The sequence below is a fragment of the Alnus glutinosa genome, chromosome 5 (assembly GCF_958979055.1).
Source record: "Alnus glutinosa chromosome 5, dhAlnGlut1.1, whole genome shotgun sequence".
In the NCBI taxonomy this organism is placed as follows: Eukaryota; Viridiplantae; Streptophyta; class Magnoliopsida; order Fagales; family Betulaceae; genus Alnus; species Alnus glutinosa.
Window position 1 is genome coordinate 487,788 of NC_084890.1, and position 21,619 is coordinate 509,406.

The following is a 21,619-nucleotide window of genomic DNA, read 5'->3' on the forward strand; positions in this document are numbered from 1 at the left end:
GAGAGAGAGAGAGAGAGAGAGAGAGAGATGGAGATTAATGATCATCTTCCTCTTTTTGTAACGAAGTCGGCCAAGGGACGTATCCCTTTCCAATTTTATTCGTTTTCAATCTTCGTGGGTATATGCTTCATCTTTGTATATAGACTGAGCTATATACCAGCAAAAGAAGAAGCTGGAAGATGGGCTTGGATCGGATTGTTTCTCTCAGAGCTTTGGTTTTCTTTTTATTGGTTTATCACTATGATTGTCCGTTGGAATCCCACCTACCGTTACACTTTCAAAGACCGCCTCTCTCTCAGGTCTGTCTGTCTCTCTCTCTCTCTCTCTCTCTCTCTCTCTGAGATATCTAGCGTGTGTGTGTGTGTGTTTTGCGTCTTTAGTTGCTAAGTGTACATGGTTAATTGTACAATAAACATGCAGACACGAAAAGGCTCTGCCGGGCATAGACATATTCGTGTGCACCGCTGACCCCATGATAGAACCACCAGCTATGGTCATTAACACGGTCCTCTCAGTCATGGCTTATGACTATCCCCCTGAAAAGCTAAGCGTTTATCTATCAGACGACGGTGGTTCAGATTTGACGTTTTACGCTATGGTAGAGGCCGCACGTTTCTCAAAGATTTGGCTTCCGTTTTGTAAAAAGTTCAAAGTAGAACCAAGGTCGCCGGAGGCTTGTTTTCGCACAGCTGCTGAGCCGCTTGAAGATCCTGCCATGGCCAAAGAGTGGTCCTCCATCAAGGTACATCTTGTTATTGTATTCCATGGTTTTCATCTTGTTAAATTTCCCATAAAAAGGTTAAGCTTATAGAAAGTGAATATAAGTAAAAATCTTGTTTAATTGTTTAGATATTAGAACTTAAGATTTTTGTATTAAATCATCATTTGTCTCAAAAACTTAAATTTCATCCACGTTGGCCTTGAACAATTACAGGGACTCGTAACGAAATTAACTGTCTTCATCGGTACTAGTTAGTTTTGATGTATTAATAAAATAAAGAGTTAAGCTAATTTTTTGCATTTATTGATTACACTTGACTGTCACTTAATATTATTTTTAAGTGAGAGTAAGTTAAATGAATGTAAAAAATAGCATTACTCTTAAATGATAAAAAATTTACCATGTTAATATGAGATAAAAATAGAATTCAAAGACTTTATAACATCACAATATTTTATCAGTGTTAAAATATTGATCAAATATAATTATATTGACAATTTTTTATCTACTTAAACTTTTGAATTAAATCATGATCAGTAATGTGACAACACTTGTAAAAAACAATGAGGATCTAAAAGGCTTATTTTTATTATCACATTAATAATCATTAATGTTATGTACGTAACAGTTATATGAGAATCTACCAAGTAAAATAACACTTAATTTAAGAGGTAGCAAATGGACACCAAATCAAACACGTACAAATCTTACCTATATATGCTAATTTGTTTGCTTCCCATGATTGATATATACCATACACACAAAGTCTCTTCCAGTACTGGGCAAAACTATTTCTAGCTCTTCATTCGTTTTACTTTCAATTTCCACCCTTCATTCACGATAATGGTCCCCATTTGGAAAAACTTTACGGTACTTCAAATGGTGACCCTTCGGGATTGCAACATTATCCTTTGATTTTTCAAAGGGTGAGAATTTGTGTTTAAGTTATCTCAAGACATAAGTATAAAATTATATATAAATTAATAATTATTTGACTCATTTAATTAAATAAATTAGACATTTAAACTCTAATCTAATAATTTTATGTTAGGTCTGCATCGAATTCGCGAGTCCTATAAAAAATTGAAAACTCTAAAAAGAACAAAAGCGGCCACGCATGGCTGCTTGCAAAGGTAAGTTCCTGAAAATGAACTGCGTACATTTAAGAAATTGTGAAGATGCCAAAATAAAAGTCAATGGCTTTGTTTGTTAATTTTTTTTTTTTTTTCCTTGTTTGTCTCAAAATAAAAATATTGACAAACAATTCAAAACATAAAATAGTTAAAATTGTTTTTAGTTTTACGTCACATCAAAATACTTTTTCAAATAAAAAAATAAAAAATAATCTCTAAAATATATATAGAAACAGACGAAGTCAATAATTAAGATTGATCTTGACTCCTAATTCTGAAATTACTTGTACCTCAATCCTTTGGATAAAAGGTAACAAATGAAAGCTTGCGATTGAATTATTGTTCAACAATTTGTGATATAAAATATTTTATATTGCGAAGACATAAATTGTGTTATAAAATATTTTATTTCTATTTTGAATTTTTATCATACTTTTTATATATAATATAGAAAACATTTTTAAAAATAATCTTATTATTATATTTTATTATTTTAATTAGTTTTGTCCTTACTAAAAAATTAATTTTTAGCTTCGTCACTAGTTAAAGAGTTTGAACTGTTTAATTAAACAGGTCAAATTAAGACTAATTTATATATATAGTATTATACCCACCTGTCAACTGATGCCATGCTTGATTGGCAAATGAAAATGATATTATTGGAAAGTATGTGGCCTATATTACTCCTGCCAATTTGCAGGCTGAAATTCAAGTGACAATTGACAAACGTCTTTTTAATTCTTTCTTTTCTATTAGTAGTATCATCGCTTGGCAACCTCCACCTGTAGGTGTTACTAAAATAAATGCGTCGGTCAATAAATCTATGGGTTGGATTGGTATTGATGTGGTAGCACGAGATTATCAGGGTTGTTTTTTTGGGAGAACGATGTTTTACCCAGAAAATATTGATAGACCCACATGGAGCAGAAGCTATAGCAACACTAGCAGCAGTGTTGTTCAGTAAAGAGGTTGGTTTTTTCGATGTTATTTTTGAAGGCGATGCTTTGCAGATAGTTCAAGAGATTAATACGGTACTTCCCTCTTTTAGTAATTGTGGACATTTCATAGAAGGGGTTAAGCAAGAATTGGGCGGCTTTCGATCTTATTATGTCACTCATGTGAAGCGAGAAGCGAATTCAGCTGCTCATACACTGACAAAAGCAGCATCCAAAGAAGTTTTAAATTCTGTCTGTTTAGAAGATATTCCAGATAATATATGTGGAATTGTAACTAGGGAACTTGTTGTCCCTAGATCCTGATATAGGATCATTTTGGTTTTTCTATTTATAAGATTATCAGTATTTGTTCAAAAAAAAAAAAAAAAAAAAAAACATATTCACATAGGGATAGAAAATAATATCATGTTTCATGTTACAGACATCATATGAAGACATGAAGAAGCGGATTGAAACCACTACAGAGCGAGGTCAAATTTCAGAAGAAATACGTAAAGAACACAAGGGATTTAGCGAGTGGAAATTGGTTGCAAGCCGACGTGATCATCAAACCATTCTTCAAGTACTTTCTACGTTGTCACTGGATCATGGAATTAATATATATTGATTTACACCTCCAAAATTTACTCAATTTTTCTGCTTGCTTAATAGATATATTTGTGACTATTAATTTCATAGATACTTATTAATGGAAAAGACCCCAAGGCTGTGGATATTGAAGGACAACCTCTGCCAACTCTGGTATACTTGGCACGTGAAAAGAGACCTCAGTACCACCATAACTTTAAAGCAGGAGCCATGAATGCTCTGGTAATTAAATTAAGCCATACATCATATCGATCCACATGCAACATAACATGCTTCATATCCATAGCCATAGAATTAATTCATGTGTTAATAGCTATTTGTATGTTTTATGGTCATAATAATAATAAAACAGATAAGGGTGTCATCGCGGATAAGCAATGCTCCAATAATTCTTAACGTGGACTGCGACATGTACTCAAACAATTCAGACTCAGCGAGAGATGCTGTGTGCTTTTTTATGGATGAAGAAAATGGTCATGAGATTGGCTTCGTACAGTTTCCACAGGCGTTCGAGAACATTACAAAGAATGATATTTACAGTAGTTCCTTTATCATAATTACCGAGGTGAGGTGTTTTAATTAAACCCTGTTTCTGATTAGAGAAGATTATAATGGAATTTCTACTTCTTGTATGCATCTTGCATGGCGATAAAGGTGGAGCTTCCAGGATTTGATGGGAATGGAGGGCCTTGCTATATTGGTACCGGGTGCTTTCACAGAAGAGAGACACTTTGTGGGCAGAAGTATAGCAAGGAATATAAGGCAGATTGGAAGAAACGGAATGATAGAAAGGTAGAAGAGAGTAGTGCGAGGGTACTGGAAGAAACATGCAAAGTCCTAGCAAGTTGTACCTATGAAAACAACACTCAGTGGGGAAAGGAGGTCTCTCTCTCTCTCTCCCGCCCAACCCCCCCCCCCCCCCCCCCACATATGAAACTCATATATTTATGGTGATTGGCAGGTGGGTTTGAAGTATGGTTGTGCAGTAGAAGATGTCCTAACAGGATTAGCTATACATTGTCGAGGATGGAGGTCCATATATTTCAATCCGGAAAGGAAGGGCTTCCTTGGAGTTGCTCCCACAACACTACTGCAGTCACTCGTACAGCATAAAAGATGGAGTGAAGGTGATTTTCAGATCTTAGCCTCAAGGCACTGTCCCCTTGTGCATGGGTATAAAAAGATTACCCTAAAACATCAACTCACATACTGTATCTATTTGCTATGGGCTCCAACTTGCTTGCCTACTCTCTACTACGTCGCTGTGCCATCCCTATGCCTGCTTAGAGGCATCTCCTTGTTTCCAGAGGTACAACACTTATTAACTACTTGAATGGAACTTGCCTATTATTGATTGTTGCTAAATTATTTTCTAAGAATGGAATCATCTTGCTCTAACAGATTTCAAATCCATGGATTCTACCATTTGCATTTGTCTTCTGTGTCCAACGCGCATACAGTCTTGTAGAATTTGTTTGGTTTGGGGGCACATTCCAAGGCTGGTGGAATGATCAAAGGATATGGCTGTTTAAAAGAACTAGTTCCTACTTCTTTGGCTTCTTTGACAACATCCTAAAACTACTGGGGTTTACAAAGTCGGCCTTTGTCATCACAGCAAAGGTGGCTGATGATGATGTGTCACAGAGATACGAGCAAGAGGTCATGGAGTTCGGTACTTCTTCACCAATGTTTACCATTATAGCAACACTTTCACTACTAAACGCATTCTGTTTGGTTGGAGGAATGAAGAGGGTGCTTATGGATGTCCAAAATTTGCTTTCAGACACATTTACATTGCAGATTCTTCTATGTGGCCTACTGGTTATGATCAATCTGCCTGTTTACCAAGGTCTCTTCCTCAGGAAAGACAAAGCTCGCATGCCTTCCTCACTAACACAACGGTCAATTATGTTTGCTCTATTGGCTTGTGCATTAGCCCTGTACTAAGTTTCCTTATTGGTGCCTGGTCAAGAAATACTTTGAAGGGGAACTGTAATTTATTGAATCCCATGTTGGGATTGCTGTAATTCAGGTGAATGTTGTTAGAAAACACGATAAAAAAAAAAAAAAAAAAAGGAAAAGTAAGAAGTCAAAAGTATTTCCTAGAAATTACCATCTGGTTTTGTAATATGCCATGCTTAATTAGAAAACATATTCACTTCTCTATTCACCAATAACGCCTGCATGTCTAGCCTACTAACTATTTTTATAGATTGTATCATTGACAATCTCATATGCCATACTAGATATCAGATTTTAAGAAACAGAAATGAATAGAACTAAAAATAGGAAACAACATAACCTTTTATTTCTTAAAAAGAGTTGATACAGCATCTATTTACTTTGTTATTCAAGAAGAAAAGTTGAGATAGGAAAAAGGAAAAATATCATTAATATGTGATAATTTGAGAGAACAAATGAATATCATAACCTAGAATGTGCCACCCGTGTAACTGGCCTGCAAGATGCAAAATTCTTCCATGACTTAATCGAACTTCAAAAATAATGGGAAAGGAGATTGAAATAAAGTGGTAATGAAACTTCCTACAATATCTAGCATTGTTCTTAGAGTAACTACTTGGTTATTTTTTTATGTTCTTCTAATTCCTCTCGGTTTGCCGTTAAGCTATCTCATCAAATATCAGTAATGGTAAAGAAAACTCTTTTAAGGCCTAGTACTTACACAGGGCCACAGATTCTGAAGTATTAGATTGAGCATATGCCTTACCAAATGTAAATGGCTTACATGAGCTCAAGAACAAGGGCAGATGCCCCTCCTCCCCCATTGCAGATGCCACCAACTCCATACTTCCCATTGTTGTGTCTCAACACCTGCAACAAAAATACTCCTTTTTTCAATAAACTCTTTGTTAATTTCATGTGTTCCTTGATTTCCTCAAAAATAGTGCTCGTCTCCCAAATGGTTTTAGTTGCTGGAGCAAAGCAGATCACTTTGCATTCACATACAGTCATACACCACTATGTGGAGAGAGAGAGAGAGAGAGAGAGAGAGAGGTAACAATATTTGGTTAAATCATACGTAGTTAGCAGATAGAAAAAAATAAAGATAGCATTTATATATTACCCCTAACAAAGTGACCAATATACGAGCTCCACTGCATCCCAACGGGTGTCCCAATGATACAGCTCCACCATGCGCATTAACTTTATCCTGTGTTCATAATAAAGACACTAATTTTATGAAAATATAGAGTTGAGAATGCAAAAGAGAATGAAACAGCTAAAAGCTACTCAATTTCCGAGTTCTTGAGTTAAGAATAATCAATAGGGTTACTTGAAGACTCACAGGATTAAGACTAAGCAGCTTTTGATTGGCAAGTGCCACAACCTGCAGGGAAGAGTTTAAGTACACATATTTAGCAAAATAAAGCTCAATAAACAAGTGATTAGCGGCAATGGAAGCATGAATTCTTACAGAAAAAGCTTCATTTATTTCAAAGTAATCAATTTGAGAAGCCTCCAAACCAGCATTTGAAATAGCTTTTGGTATTGCAAGGGCCGGGGCAGTTGGGAATAATTCAGGTGCCTGCATAGACAACCTTGTTTAGCACAATTTCACTTGAAGTTTCCCTAAAACCAAGCCAAATATGAACCATATTATCTATGGTACCTGAGCTGCATCAGCAAATCCTTTGATCTTTGCAATCACTTGCAACCCTAGTTGAAGTGCCTTCTCCCCACTCACCAGCACTAATGCTGCTGCACCATCACTGTCCAGGATGCCGGAACCAACCCAGAGTGAATGATAAAGAATTCACTTCAGCACCAATACAAGGGAAGCAACAAAATTGTACAACAAATGCATTCGAGAGAGAGACCTTATGCTAGAAGCATTGCCAGCAGTAATAGAACCACCATCTTCCTTGAAACTTGGTCTCAGCTTTCTCAACTTTGCAGCATCAAACTAATACAGAACATTTTTTTTTGGACGCGGGGGGGGGGGGGGGGGGGGGGGAGGGGGACAAGGTAAAAAATCAACATAAAACAAGGAAATGACATTGAGAACTCCAAACTTTTGACTCCTAGGAGTCCGAAAGTCTAGAGTCAAAAGAACAGTAAATACTAAGGCCCATAGCATTCATAGTAACCACCAGGCCCTATGTACTTGGAGAACCCAGGGACCATATGATAAATAGAAAAAAATGATGGAAAACTTGGTAACCATCTGAAAAGATTGGGGTTTGGGACACCTGGTAATTATTTGTTTTCCTTTTTTTATTCTTTTTCTGATTTTAATGAGGGGATACTGGCTACGTGGTAGTTTGTTTAAAACCAACACCCAATCGAATATCAAGAGGTAGGACAACCAACTAAGCTAATATCTTTGCTTCTCTTCCCCATATTTTTCTATGGCACTGATAATACCGAAGTTGTTGATACATAAAAGCAAGTAATTAATGCCTATTAGCTTGATTGGTGCATTCTAATTGGCAAATTTGGCAGTTATCTGTTGCTAATGATGGCTATTCCAATTGCATGTCAAGTAATCAATTGAGAAGAGACGTCTAAAACTTCACATTACATAGCTCAGAAAATGATAGTTTAAATAAGTCAATCCCTGTCCTGAATTCACCTTTCCTAAACCTTCATCCTTGTCAACAATTATGGGTGGCTTCCCTCTTCCCCCAGAAATTTCAACCTGCACAGAATTAACAGTTGATATTGACTTTATACCAAAGACTACGAACTTTCTCCTGCTTAGTATGGAATCAGAAATCATACTGGAACTATTTCCCATGCAAAGTGACCTCCATTCTGTGCAGAAATTCCTCGTTCAAAGCTCCTAATAGCATAATTATCCTGCAAGAAAAAGAAGATATAGCAGAAAAGAAAACATTTATGGCAACAGAAACTTTTAAGGTCACTGAAGGAAACAGCCAACATAAATAATTCATAATGAGGAGATACAACATCAAAGAAAACACATTTAGTGAAATTAGAACATAAACCAGCATTGCAAAAGAAAAAAAAAAAAAAAACACTCGAACACCATTTTCTTTTCCTTTCGTCAATTGCTTTGATGCATGGTACTAAGACATAATTCTAAGCTCACTATATGTCGAAACTTACGTATCAACAACACAAATTAAAAAATTGAAAAAAAAAAAAAAAAAAAAGGTTCAAATGAATAGAAGCTATCATTATTTAGGAAAAAAATTACACTTAAAATAAATTTGGTAAAATTCATTCAAGTGACAAACATCAAGAAACTCTAGGGTAAAAGATACTGTATATTACAAACTGGATAAATACCACAGAACAGTACCTGCTCTTCTCTTGTTATGGTATGTTGATTGGCACATATTTCTCCGCAAGCTCCCATTCCAAAGTCATTGTAAACATCCCACAGTCCATCTTTCAGCATGCCATCGACAATAGTATCATGTCCAAATCGAGATCCCTTTCTGTTTTATAAAATGGAGACAAAATTGATCACAAAGATACTTCCCTCAACTTAAAATAGGAACAATTGTATATGTAAGGCAGCACAAAAATCTAGCAAGCACATCAGTTTAGCAACAGGTACATAAATGTAGCAAAGCAAGTACGAGTATGGTCAAACAAGTAACGAGACAATATGGACAATCAACATATCATATATAGCTAGAAAGGTTCATCAAATTGTTCAAGTCAAAGTAAAATTTTGCTTTTATGTTTCATTCTTGGACAAAAGGCCAGCTGACTGAAGACAAACGCTGTCATGGGCATCCCACAAAATTAGCATATCCTTCAAGATTGTGTATCATACATATCTACATGCTTCAAGGAGAAAGATCCTATCATAACACTTAAGAGGCCTCCTCAATTTTCATAAGCACGGCCACCTTCAACCTCCAAGTCCATGAGTAAGTATAAGCACAAAAGCAACACGAAGTAAACTATTTAGTAAACAATTAATGGCACAAAGGCTGACCTTGCTTCAGCTAGATACTTAGGCGCATTAGACATGCTTTCCATTCCACCAGCCACAACAACATCATTCAAACCCAACTGGATAGATTGTGCTGCAAGCATTGTTGCTGGGACAAAGAAGATAAACAACCACTCAATACCACCTCTATGTTTTTTTTCTACATAAAAAGTAAAAAAACATTTTCAATTCAATGAAGGGCGCACCTTTCATCCCCGACGAACAAACTTTGTTAATAGTAGTGCAGATCACAGAAGTAGGAATGCCTGCACCCAAAGCAGCCTGTCTAGCAGGAGCTTGGCCTAAATTTGCACTTAGGACATTCCCGAAGAAAACCTCTTGCACAAGTGAAGGATCAACATTTGCCCTCTTAAGAGCACCTTCAAATTGATCATTTACAAACAAAATGTGAATAAAATACACACACACACGAACAATCGTATTAGGAAATACTATTCCAAAGAGCAACATAGTTTAAAAAGAATAGAAATGAAAAAATAGATAAAGAGACTTAAGTGGTAGTGATTACATTCAATAGCTATAGAGCCAAGCTTGGTAGCTGACAACGATGAAAGAGTACCAAGTAAGCCGCCTATCGGTGTACGTGCAACGCCAACAATACAAACATCTGTACAAAAACACTATAGATTAATCGGAGATAAAGTAAGAATTACCCAAGAGGCCAAATTGCAATCCTTTCCATTTTTCTTCTCAAAAAACTATTCTTTTACATAAATGACAAGTAAAATCGGAAGTAAAGATTGAAACTTTCTTATCTTTTATGATCGTACGTATAAGCATGATTATTATGGCGTAATTCCCAGTAATTGAACCATATAAAATCAGAGGAAATCAAGGCAATTCTAATTGAGATTATTAAGAAGGAAATGAAGCTGGACCCAATAGTTTATCAAATTTGTAAAATGAAACGGTGGAGGAACATGGGAAAGCAAAGGGATCAAATCATCAAAAGGCAATCAATAACAATAACAATAACAAAGAAAGAACCTCGAGGTTTAATGGAGTCCGAAGATGCCACTGAGACAGGAGCCATTCGGAGCGTCCGAGGAAGAACCTCTTTAGAAAGTTACTAACAAAGCAACACCCTTTTGGATTCGGGGAACCTCTAAGAAATGATAGAAAGAGAAGAGAAAGAAGAGCTAGAGGCAAGGAATAGAAATATAGAATAGAGCAACTCAGTGATCACCCTCTTACTCCAAACGATTCAACGTTGGAAAGCGCAAAACGCCATCTTTCTCCGTGGGGCCCGCCCCTATCCGTCTCTATCCTCTTCAATCTTCTTCTTCCCCCCTTGATGCTAGGATTATATATTATTAGTCTGCAGATCGCCGTCTCTAAATCGTTCTAACAGGGAAATGCTAAAATTATCACAACTGCACAATTCTAAAGCATATTAAAAAATATTTATATGTGTTGGGTTATACTCTATTGTGTTTTGGAGTAGTATACTTATAATACACTTGTAGTACACGTATTATTTCTCATTCTTATAAATGATTGTTCTTTAAATTTTCTAAATTCTGATTTTTTATTTTTTGTAGTTAAATAGTTTGATTTATTTATTTATTTTAATAGTTGTTATTTTGAAAGAATTTTATTTTTTCTTAGTTTTTTAATTATATCTTATTAAACTATTTGTTAATGAGATAATAAAATATAAACTACTTAAGTAAAAAATAATGATAATCAAGATTTTAAGATTCTACTTCCTAACATTAAGATGTTAAGATACTTTTATCTATATAAAAAAAAAAATAATAATAATAATAATAAAATTAAAAAAATTAAAAAAAAATTAAAAAAAAAAAAAAGAAAAAAAAAAGAAAAAAGAAAGATGGTAAGATACTTTTGTCTTACATGAAATCAACACATAATGCAGAGATGGAATCAGGGGGACCGGGTGGCCCCCGATTTTAATTTTTTCTATTCTTTAATATATAGGAAAAATTTCACTTAATTTTTGTGAGATTCCAAAAAATTAAAAATTCGATACATTAAAATAAGAATTTTTAAACTTTTGAAGATAAAATGTAAAAATAATGAAAGTTCATGAGGGTTATTGAAAAAAATTTCCCCATGTGTATATATATAACTTCAACTGTTGGCTTATTAAGTTTGACTCTCATATATGCTCTGGCCTCTGTAATATTGATGACTATTACATTTACGGGGTTCATAAATCGGCCCCTTTAATATTGCCAATTAATTTGTAAACCTCAATAAAATCATGAAAAATTGAGGTCCTTGTGCAGAATTTGGTGGATTACACCATAGAACAGTGACAGAGGAGTCCTGCAAGACTAGCTTTGGAGCACAGATTCATCATTGACATCGGAGATCATGCAAATGTTAGAATCACATGCCTGCTCTTCTGTCGAAATGGTATCCTTCTAACTGCCCGCCCACGTTTGTGTTTATTTTGCGTAGGATAGGGATTGCACCTAACATAAGATGGAGATCGGGTGCAATGAAGCTGCTTATTACATGGTGAGACTGCACATTGTACATGCAATGGCGCAACCTTGTTTCACTTGATCCCGACCAGGTTAGCGTAACCAAAAAAAAAAAAAGAGTCCTAATTCATATTTTATGCCCTAATTAAATAATGGAGATTGGACAATATGGGAAATAGAGCATGTTTGAGATTGTGTTAAAAAATAGAGCTTTTATATTCATATAGTTTCATTTCAAGCTTTTTCTCATAAGTGCATTTTGACCTTTTCTTTCTTTTTCTTTTTTCCTTTTTTTAAAAAAGAAAAAGTGACAAAAGTACTTTTTGAATTTTTTACCAAACAAACCCATTTTTGTTTTACACAAATTTCTATATAATAAAATTACTTTTTAAGCTCCTTCAGGCAATCCCAAATATATTCTTAATCCACCTCTATCGTCATCGTACTCAATGGCATTGCAGGTCACATACATGCTTTCCCATCCTGTAATGCTGCATCGTTATTTTTGGCATGCTATGCTATTGCAGCTATTACTTTGTGGTCTGGGAGTTTGTAATTTGACTAATCTATACAATTCTCATTCACCGTGGGTTAGACGGTCTATGCAGGCAAAGGATGGCTCCTGTATAGTAGACCACTGTCACAAATTGGCTATCTAGCCCAGAAGGAAGATTAAATGCTAAAGCATAGTAACAGTAAAGAGCAACAAATTTTACAAGCAGCTTAAAAAGATGGAAGTAGTGGAAGAGAAGTGGAGAGAGGTCAGGCAATTGGGAAGTATGGAAGGTAGTTGGTGAAGGTAGTGAGAGCAATGGTGATCTAGTGAAGGGGAGGCATGATGACGCTGCAATTACTGAAAATTGGGTTTCTTTAGTAGTATGACAAATTAACCAGCAGAGGAAATATAATAGAAGGATGAGGCAGCTCATCTTTGTTCAGTAGGAGTCTTTCAAATGTGGAATTCACCGAAGACAGCAATTGCACTATATGAGAGACATTTGAAGCTCATTATACACAAAGCCAACTTAGACTGTGATAGCACAATTGGCAACTGAGAAACCTGACAAACTTAATTGCAATGGCTTTTACACAAATGAATGTTGCATATTCCAAAAGCTTTTGAAAATCCTGAACCTGTTAACATGCGTATCAAGTTGTCAAGAAAACTACACATTCTACCTCCTAACAAAATACAAGGTACCTTGTTACAGCTGGTTCTTCAAGACCTGGCCAGCAGACTAAAGCCCAATTAAAAACCATTCTCTTTTAGCCGGTCGGACTCATCAAAGAACATGCCTGAAGGTGAGGTTAATACGAGTTGCCTCTACTTTCGTACGCTTAGGCACCGAGTGGATCCAATCCCGTTGAGTGTTGCCCCTCATTACCAACAGTGATCCATGCTTAAGTGCGAATGAGTGCTTGTCAGCATGGTTACTCTTCTTTAATCGCTTGCTTGCAGGTTCTTCGTCATGGCTTTTCAACACTAGCACCAAAGGACAATTGTATAAACAAAACCACCATAATTTTAGTTGCAATTTTTTACAAAATTAAAGCTAATGCAAAACGGGTTAACAAACTGTCCAGGTTTATACTTTAGAGGAACTAAACGCCACTGATGCAATCATACTGCTAAATCGAATTTGTAACAATTCTGAGTGTCTATGTCACACGAACAGCTATAGATCCCAAATAGTGGGAATTTCCTTGATCAGAATAAATAGAACCAACAGAAGAAGATACAACAAGAACTGAATCTATGTTGTTCTCTTCTTCCTCAGCTTGACTGGCAGTCTGTTGGCCGAAGCTTGTAGCAAGTGGAGTTCCAAGAGCATGCTGGCAGTCCTATGCAGATTAGTTCTTAGCTCTACCGTTTATCATATTTGGCAGGCTAGGAATGCTATTAAATTCCAGGGCCGGATTCTAATGGAGGAGCAGATTCCTCGTAGGATCTATTGGGAGGTCCATTCACGCATATCAGGGAAGGGGAAGTTCCCTATCACTAGAGTAAATGTTTCTCTTTGTCATGTCTGGAATATAGCAGAATCAGTCTTGTTTTGATTTTGGATTCTTTTGTTGTTTAGCTCTCTCTGTTTTGAAGTAGAGTAGTTTTTGAGCTTTGTTATTTTGATAGGTCTAGTCAGACCTTTGTTTGTAATTGCAGTTTTGTTTGAATGAAAATGCTTACTGATTCATCAAAAAAAAAAAAAAAAAAGAACTGAATCTAAGTGGATTCATGAACTGCAACTAAAAACAGATAATACATACCATGGGATGTCTTACTGGGTTTCTTCTTTAATATGAATTCACGTTCACATCCAAAGGATACCGAAGCAATTTCTGGGGTCAATCCATAAAGCTTCTCGTCATCAGAATGCCAACCGACGTAGTCATTACCACCTCTATACCTATTCAAGAGCAAGCTATTAAAACTACTCCCAGGAAGAGCTTTGTGGACCTTCACAAATAAGTTAACAAAACACATGAGTAACGCTAAAGTTGACCCCAAAAAACGCACCAATAATAAGGAATATCTGCAAGAATCTCTCTACTCTACATAATCATTGAACAAAGTTTTCCTGGGTTGAAGGAAATTTCTCCCAACGTGTGTTAAGAATCACATACATTTTAGAGACATGTCAATTTAAGACTGAATTAAAAGAAATTTCTCCAACCCATTTCGGAGAAAAACTTTTCCTTCATTCTTACCGCATCCAAGATTTCCTTAAGTTGAGGGAAATCATCCCAAGAATAAGCATGTGGCTGGTATCCACTGTAAACCAAGTCCGGCAACCCTGGACTTGCAATGTAACATGTGTCTCTGGGCTATGAAAAACAAATACTATAAACCATTAGAAACCACAAAGTCAGCAAGGATGTCCAAGCGTATGAACCAAACATCAGACTTCTTATATTTCAAAATAATGTAGAATTATGTGAGAAAATCAAAAAGATCCTATTCTATTATCCAACAAAATAAATAGATATGTGAAAAAACAAAAACAAAAGAGCATAAATTACTCGTAAATATGTGAAATTTTTACTTTTCTTTACCTGGACGCAAGAGCGACCGAAAACGCGAATGGTGGGTCTGGTCCAAGGGATGTGATCGTTGAGGTAATGGAAGCAATCCCATGCCCGATGGAAAGGCAAGAAGCTGGGCATGTACACGATTTCGCTTCCGTTCCGCAGATCCACCCTATGTCTCTGTCTCTTCACGCCACTCTCATTGTCGGGGTTTGGGTCCGTGGGCTCGATCCCCGCTTTCAACCTCAGACTCATCGAAACAAACTTCGCTATTGACCTACGCGCGCGCCAGTACCAGGTTTTTGTGCTTTAATAAAAGAAAATTTACGGCCTTTTTGGGAAATAATTCTGTCGTGAAATATTTGTGTGCGCGCGCTCTTTAATAAAAGAAAATTTACGGCCTTTTTGGTAAGTAATTCTATCGTGAAATATTTGTGTGGGTGTGTATTGTATAGTAAAAGGTGATTGATGTGATATAAAATGTGTGTGTATTGTATAGTAAAAAATGATTGATGTGATATAAAATTTGAAAATATTTTATAAAAAAGTAAAAAAATTTATTTTGTAGTAAGTTTTTTTTTTTTTTTGAATAATAATAAAATATGATTGATGTTATATAAAAAGTATAAAAAAAGTTAGAATATTTTTTATTTGATATTTTTAAGAGAAGTAAAAAGAAAAAGAGGGAGAATTAGAAATGGTTTGTCAAACAAGCCCATACTCTTTCCAAAATTGTCCTCCTAAATTTACTCACCATGCCAAATTCTATAAAATTGTGACACATTTTTCAAATAATAAATTATGTAAGATGGTGACACATTATTTAAAGATCAATTTGAAAAATAAAATTTGGGAAGTGTAGCAAAATATAATGACAAGATACTGAAATGATAAAAACTGAATTATTCAATTAAAATCCATGATATACATTTTAAAAACCTTCAAAAAAGAAAATTATCTTAAAGATCATAGAGGATTGTGACAAATGGTTACGTGGCTTTTTTAGAGTTTTAGAATGTGTTTGACCTCACAATTCACTTTTAAACAAAATTGTAAAATATGTTCACTTCGGCTTTGAGAGTACCTTTAAAAAAAATGGTGGTTGAAAAGCTTGAAAAATAAAAAATAAAAATAAATCCTTGTTTTAGAACCAAAGGCAAAAGCCAAAAGGTGTGTTTTAAAAAATGTATGATTTTAAAATCTAAACTACAATTTTACTATACACTTAACTATGTTTTTATTAACCGCGTTTTAAAATTGTTATTTTTTCAAAGTTCACATTTTAAAATTGTTAAAGCGAACGGACAATCCAATTAATAATTTGTGTCCATAATTCAATGGCTTTTCAATTAAAGTTAATGCCTTAATGAATAATGGTACCAATTTTGGCTTCCTTCCAAAAAAAACCCTTCTGCTCTTACCACCGGATAGAGTTTTAGCCAAGATTAACGTGACTAAAACACGGATTAGAGAAGAAAAAAGAACAAAAGAAATAAAACGCAGTGCAAAAATAGAGCCAGTGTGTCAAATTCCAAGCTTACATTCAACAGCTTACAAATTTGCAAGCCTTAGTTAACAATATGTTTTAAGGGCTTGAGAAAGAGAAATCTAAACAAACCAGCTTGATTCAACTCTAGCCAACTGACATTCATAAAATCGTATACTAATTCTACATTGGAAGTGCCTTAAACATCTCTTTCAGGGGTTACATGAGGATAAACTAAACTACAGATACATATTCACCTCTTCCCCTCCTTTGTAAGAAACCTAAAGCCTATGCCAACTGTAGATGCTGCACTACCTTGACGGAGCAACAGGAGGATCAATTAACTTGATCTTCAGCTCAATCTCGCCAGACTCCACTCCGCAAAGCCTTAACCAAACGCTCTGCACGACCTCGCCATTTACACAGCTGATTGAGCTATCCACAAGAAGACAATTGTCACTGTCCGGGACGACCTTCCTTAATGTTGTCTCGCCCGAGGAAACCCCTATAATCTGTCTCAATCTAGCAGCGGAGACTATTGGCTGAAGGCTGAGGTGGGCATGTCCCATCTTGTCATCGGCCTTGAAACGGTCCTTATCAAACACTTCCTACACAAAAATTCACTTCGGTCATATGCCACAAATATCAAAGTGTACGATGTCGTTAGCACCAGTAAGATTGCTTCACTAGCTACTTTAACAAAATATAAACACACAGTGAATGCTTTAATGTTGAAAGAAGAGATGAGAACATAACTAAATGTACAAAATTATGACAGGAGCATGAATGACAAAACAAATAAATTCAGAACTTACCTCCAAGTAGCATATAATGGGAAAAATAAGAGTAGGGAAACATAAAGGTCTTCTTCATGATAAAAATAACGGAAAATATCCCAATCATTAAAATGATGAAATCACATCTAAGTGTAACAAAGTACAGTAAATACTACACTCTGCTGGTACTTCCAAGTACGTCTGAGCGTTCTGAAGTTCTCAAATTCCTTCTCTCCCCAATACTTTTCACACAGAGAAGAAGCCATTTCTCTCACTATTCACTATTTCAATGCCGAGAATCCAACAAATGTAGGAAAGGATATTAAAAGCCGCTAATACCAGATGTTTTTAGACCAAAGTCAATGTACCTCGAGCAAAAGACTGCCCTTGCTAACAATAGATTAGGGATTGCCCTCCTTCCACAAGATTATTCACTTTCAATGATGACAACCAAGCAAAAAATGCCACTTCACCAAAATAGAAAATTCAAATACCAAAGGAAGAATGATGAATGGCAAGAGCATGTTTGGGTGACAATGTAAGTATCAGCTGATACAGCCTCAGAGTATAAAGATCTGAGAACCATAGCTCAAGAAAAATAAAAAAGGTGTCAAATTTCGATTCTGCAAGCCCCATCTTTAAGGTTTTGACACAAGAAGCTCAACTATGTCCCCACTAGCAGAACAAAGAACTGTGGCGTTCATATCATAATGCACACCAACATGTTAACTGAAAGGTACTCAAAGAGTGAAATCCTGTCAGTCTTTTGCTCAAAATGATATATCTAGGTACCACATAGAAAGATTCCACACATCTGAGCACAGTTTGTAAAAGCAAATCTCAATAAGTGAAGTTCAATGAATGCTTTGTGAATTCACAAGTCAGATCAAGGAGTTGAATCAGTCAAAAAGGAGAAGATAGTTGAAAGGAAGGACTACCAAGAAGTTTGATAATTCACCTTGCAAAATAAAACAGAACTCTGCAATGACCACAGAAAAACTGTGTTTCTCCTTTTACTAAACTCAATTTGGGGATAATTAGAACCTTATAGGAATATGTCATTCAACCAATTTGCAAGTTGACAAAGGCCAAACTAAAAAAATGATGCTGTGGAGATTCTGAAAACCCATAAGATTGCAAAAGGTCCCACCTAAAGATCTCATATAATTCAGAAGATCATGAAACAATACAAGATATAAAACTCGCAGAATTGAACATTTCTGAATTCAGAACTTAAGGAACTTACCAAATTTAGAACTCCAACAGGTTCTGAGAGCGAGAAACTTAGCTCTTCATTCCAAACAGGATTAAGGCAACTGTTGATAACCTTGGTCTTTGCCGTCTGATACAGATAACACAAATAAGTTAATTCAAAATTTGTATAGGAATAAAACAACTTAACAGAATCCAGTATGAAGATATTAACAAATCATTTGCCCTAAGCATTTATGAAGGTGCATCATGAGAAAATTCTTAAGTGATCTGCTTTATTCATATTCTATATATAATTCTGCCAAACATTTGAACTTCATCTTTTCAATACGTTGCTTAAGGAAACCAAACATGAACTCTGAAATCATAGTGTATACACTATACAATATGTGACAGCAAAGGATGTGTATTTAACACTACAGATGATGAATCAAGTGAATAGATAAATACTATGAAATATTAAGAATTAAGCTCATGAGATCAGCGACATAGTTTCCTTCAGAGTGAAGTTAGATATCAAAGTGCTCTAAGACGGACATGATTCAATTTGCTGTAGCTTAGATTATCAGGCTGGACATATACAGGAAAAGCAAAAAAAGGAAGGAAAAAGCACATATCCGCAAACATTATAGAACCACCTGACTGCCTAACTTGACTACCACATAAGGATCGCTGCTCTTGAAATCCCGGATTACCAATCTTTTTCCTTGCACAACCATCACTTTTAGTTGCCCCAGCGGCTCCCCCATGATTCGCTCCTATGAATGTGTAAACTACACAAAGACACCCAACCACTGCAAAGCATCAACCAAAACATGCCTTTAACCTTAAAATACAACCATATATTCGTATGTGGGACAAAAGAGCGTGACAAGCAGAAATTAAGAAAACTAATTAAGCTGGAGTTCCTCCAAAGAAATAGAAAATTAATTAAATGATTAAATTTATAATTTCCTATCAGTTCTTATGAGACAATTCATGATTTAGTATAGTATCAAATATTCTAAGTGTTGGGCAGAAATTAAAGAATTAAAATATTAATTAAAGAATTAAATTTACTATTTTCGATCTGCTTGCTTATCAGACAATTGGAAATTTAATATCAACTCTAAAATACCACTCTATACAGTATACAACTCCCAAAAAGACCATTTATCATACAACTCCCAACAATTAAAGTAGGAAATGAGAAACCCCATCATTTTCTATTTATATTACGTACAAGCTCAAAGCAAAATCCCAAAGAAAAACTCCAACAACAACAACAAAGAGCAGACTAACCGACACCCAACAGAAATCAAGATCAAACTGAAAAACTACTACAAGGGAGTGATAAATCTGTATTCCGCAACACAAAAGACGGCTATTTTCTTGGATCAAATAAACCCAAAATGAAAAGGCGAAACAGTGGAATTCGACTTACCGGAAACAGTGAGATTTGGGGTTTGGTTAGTGAATCTGTTTGTTGGTCTCCCGTCAGATTTTTTTTAGCCTTACCGGCAATTATTGCAGGTCGCTGAGATCGTAGTTTAAAACGACGAAACCAGAGCACGGAACTGGCAGATGTCGGTGAGTACGTTGACGAGACCAAGTCTTTTCTCGTACGAAAAGGAAAGCAGTTCGCGCGTCTTCGCTCACTCTGACTCCCTCTTTGTTTTTATTTTTTTTTAAACAAAACGAACGAAAAAAACTCCACAGCCCCTGATGGACACGGACAAGAAGACATTCCTTCTCCACTGCGTCTCAACAGACGATATCCAGAGAGAAGACTAGTCAAGTTGATGTGTCCCACTTGTCTACAAGCTCGTCGACGACTCACTCTTTGTTGAATACGACTCATACGAGTATGGTATATATTTCTACTGTTCCTTCATTTTGTATTTTTATTCTGAATAATAATAGTTAATCATGTTCATCAAGAAATTAAAAATAAAAAATAAAATAAAAAATACTGAGTCAATCACGCAAAGGGTCTAACGAACTGGTCTTAGGCAAATAGTGTTCGTTGAAGAAGATGATACGGTCAATTATATTGTTAATTTTTTTTTTGTTGAATTTTCATGTCAGGTTTAATATGTGTGAATATAAGATTTTGACTTTGGTTTAGGTGCAGTAAGAAAGCTACGGTAGTTTTTTAAACGATTTGTATTTGATTTAAGTTTTTTTTTTTTTTTTTTTTTTTTTTTTTTTTTTTTTATGAGAAAGAGATAATGAAATTAAATTTGAACCGTTAAAAAAACTACAGTACGTATGTAGTAGTTTTTTTTTACAAAACTAGGTTAAATTCATAAGACTATTTAAGTCAATTATAATCCGACTCATTTAATTAAACGGATAAGTCTCATCAATCCTGATCTACTAATTTCGTGTCGGATTTGCTAGTCTTGTAAAAAATTAACAGTCCTCGTATTAGATTTGTTTCAAAAAATTACAAGCCCTAAGAACATTCATTGTAGCCTCATCAAATTTTACTCACCAAAGTAGCTAAAAATTACTTTTCTCTATTATGGTGAGCCGCTTTTTTAAAATTCTCTCAGCAGCCTCACCATTTTAACTATTCACTATCACAATTCCATTTAAATAATATTTTTTCAGATTTCTTTATTCTTTCTCTATTTAATTTTTTTATACAACAAGATATTATACACCTTCATCTTGACATTAGATCATTGCTAAGAAATTCACAAAAGTTTTCATTTGCTTCTCAACTAAATTCAAGAAAGAAAGCAAGAAAAAAAAAAAAAAAAAAAAAAAAAAAAAAAATTTAAATTAAAAAAAAACAAATTTTATGTCAAGGACAAAAAAACCTTCATGTCCATGAAATAAGAACATCATCGTGTGAGAGAGATGAGAGATGGGGGAAGAAAATGGGAGAGAAAAAAAAAAAGAAAAAAAAAAGTGTGATGATCATGTGATAGAGAAAGAAGAAACAAAATTGATGAGTATTTTCACTCACCAAAACTTTTTGGTTAAAGTAGTGAAGCTGCTGGGAGTGGTTTTTTAGTATTTTCATCAAATTAGTTCACTGAGGCTACTAAAAATGCTCTAATAAAATTCTCGTACTAACAATTACAAGCCCTAATAAATTCCCTCGATGCCTCGTACTTATAGGATTCTCATCCATATAATAGGGCAAATTTATGTAAGAGCCTATTCGAACCTCCTGTTTAAACATAGGCTTAACTGGTCTAAGTAGAAGGAGCTTAAACTGCTCAAATACTGGCTCGAACAAGTATTGCATGAGATTCTCGCTAAATACCAATCAGACTTTATAAATCCTAGTGTTAGCCATCAGGGTGATCCAACAATAGCTTGTG

The 21,619-nt window shown here is 35.2% G+C and overlaps 4 protein-coding genes across 8 annotated transcripts; 1 reads left to right on the forward strand and 3 right to left on the reverse strand.

Moving 5' to 3' along the window:
- Positions 1-5,425, forward strand: LOC133868076 (cellulose synthase-like protein E6). Its single transcript, XM_062304887.1, has 8 exons — positions 1-299; positions 421-742; positions 3,232-3,372; positions 3,489-3,620; positions 3,751-3,963; positions 4,053-4,280; positions 4,360-4,707; positions 4,800-5,425. The coding sequence occupies exons 1-8, from the start codon at positions 28-30 to the stop codon at positions 5,343-5,345; spliced, it is 2,202 nt and encodes a 733-aa protein (XP_062160871.1). The 5' UTR covers positions 1-27; the 3' UTR covers positions 5,346-5,425.
- Positions 5,426-5,684: 259 nt separating this feature from the next.
- Positions 5,685-10,729, reverse strand: LOC133868077 (acetyl-CoA acetyltransferase 2). 3 transcript variants are annotated; one of them, XR_009900282.1, is made up of 14 exons: positions 10,339-10,729; positions 9,860-9,958; positions 9,537-9,710; positions 9,334-9,439; positions 8,686-8,824; positions 8,142-8,219; positions 7,993-8,058; positions 7,238-7,323; positions 7,030-7,129; positions 6,835-6,945; positions 6,706-6,747; positions 6,484-6,570; positions 6,082-6,230; positions 5,685-5,856 (listed from the first exon to the last, which is right to left on the reverse strand). XR_009900282.1 is itself a non-coding variant. In XM_062304889.1 (14 exons), exons 1-13 carry the CDS (start codon positions 10,382-10,384, stop codon positions 6,141-6,143), a joined length of 1,224 nt encoding a protein of 407 aa, XP_062160873.1. In that variant the 5' UTR covers positions 10,385-10,729; the 3' UTR covers positions 5,685-5,856; positions 6,127-6,140. The 3 variants fall into 3 exon arrangements, 2 of the variants coding, with proteins under 2 accessions (XP_062160873.1, XP_062160872.1); XM_062304889.1 differs by having other exon boundaries at positions 6,127-6,230; XM_062304888.1 differs by having other exon boundaries at positions 6,145-6,230; positions 10,339-10,728.
- A 2,119-nt stretch (positions 10,730-12,848) lies between these two features.
- LOC133868693 (DNA oxidative demethylase ALKBH2) lies at positions 12,849-15,129 on the reverse strand. 2 transcript variants are annotated; one of them, XM_062305667.1, is made up of 4 exons: positions 14,856-15,127; positions 14,511-14,627; positions 14,070-14,259; positions 12,849-13,287 (listed from the first exon to the last, which is right to left on the reverse strand). In XM_062305667.1, exons 1-4 carry the CDS (start codon positions 15,081-15,083, stop codon positions 13,088-13,090), a joined length of 735 nt encoding a protein of 244 aa, XP_062161651.1. In that variant the 5' UTR covers positions 15,084-15,127; the 3' UTR covers positions 12,849-13,087. The 2 variants fall into 2 exon arrangements, with proteins under 2 accessions (XP_062161651.1, XP_062161652.1); XM_062305668.1 differs by having other exon boundaries at positions 13,110-13,277; positions 14,856-15,129.
- Positions 15,130-16,350: 1,221 nt separating this feature from the next.
- Positions 16,351-20,120, reverse strand: LOC133868694 (protein C2-DOMAIN ABA-RELATED 11). 2 transcript variants are annotated; one of them, XM_062305671.1, is made up of 4 exons: positions 19,726-20,120; positions 18,941-19,075; positions 18,337-18,432; positions 16,351-16,922 (listed from the first exon to the last, which is right to left on the reverse strand). In XM_062305671.1, exons 2-4 carry the CDS (start codon positions 19,049-19,051, stop codon positions 16,626-16,628), a joined length of 504 nt encoding a protein of 167 aa, XP_062161655.1. In that variant the 5' UTR covers positions 19,052-19,075; positions 19,726-20,120; the 3' UTR covers positions 16,351-16,625. The 2 variants fall into 2 exon arrangements, with proteins under 2 accessions (XP_062161655.1, XP_062161654.1); XM_062305670.1 differs by having other exon boundaries at positions 18,941-19,096.
- Between the last annotated feature and the right edge of the window lie 1,499 nt (positions 20,121-21,619).

Coding starts and splice junctions, on each gene's coding strand:
- LOC133868076 (XM_062304887.1), top strand. CDS start 28: ATGGAGATTAATGATCATCTTCCTCTTTTTGTAACGAAGTCGGCCAAG. Junction 743..3,231: donor AAGAGTGGTCCTCCATCAAG/GTACATCTTGTT, acceptor TTCATGTTACAG/ACATCATATGAAGACATGAA. Junction 3,373..3,488: donor ATCATCAAACCATTCTTCAA/GTACTTTCTACG, acceptor TTAATTTCATAG/ATACTTATTAATGGAAAAGA.
- LOC133868077 (XM_062304888.1), bottom strand. CDS start 10,384: ATGGCTCCTGTCTCAGTGGCATCTTCGGACTCCATTAAACCTCGAG. Junction 9,711..9,859: donor TGGCTCTATAGCTATTGAAT/GTAATCACTACC, acceptor ATCAATTTGAAG/GTGCTCTTAAGAGGGCAAAT. Junction 6,748..6,834: donor AAATAAATGAAGCTTTTTCT/GTAAGAATTCAT, acceptor TCTTCCCTGCAG/GTTGTGGCACTTGCCAATCA.
- LOC133868693 (XM_062305667.1), bottom strand. CDS start 15,083: ATGAGTCTGAGGTTGAAAGCGGGGATCGAGCCCACGGACCCAAACCCC. Junction 14,628..14,855: donor TCGGTCGCTCTTGCGTCCAG/GTAAAGAAAAGT, acceptor TGTTTTTCATAG/CCCAGAGACACATGTTACAT. Junction 13,288..14,069: donor ACCCAGTAAGACATCCCATG/GTATGTATTATC, acceptor CTTTGGTGCTAG/TGTTGAAAAGCCATGACGAA.
- LOC133868694 (XM_062305671.1), bottom strand. CDS start 19,051: ATGGGGGAGCCGCTGGGGCAACTAAAAGTGATGGTTGTGCAAGGAAAA. Junction 18,433..18,940: donor TAGTCAAGTTAGGCAGTCAG/GTGGTTCTATAA, acceptor TATCTGTATCAG/ACGGCAAAGACCAAGGTTAT. Junction 16,923..18,336: donor CTGTTGGAGTTCTAAATTTG/GTAAGTTCCTTA, acceptor ATTTTTGTGTAG/GAAGTGTTTGATAAGGACCG.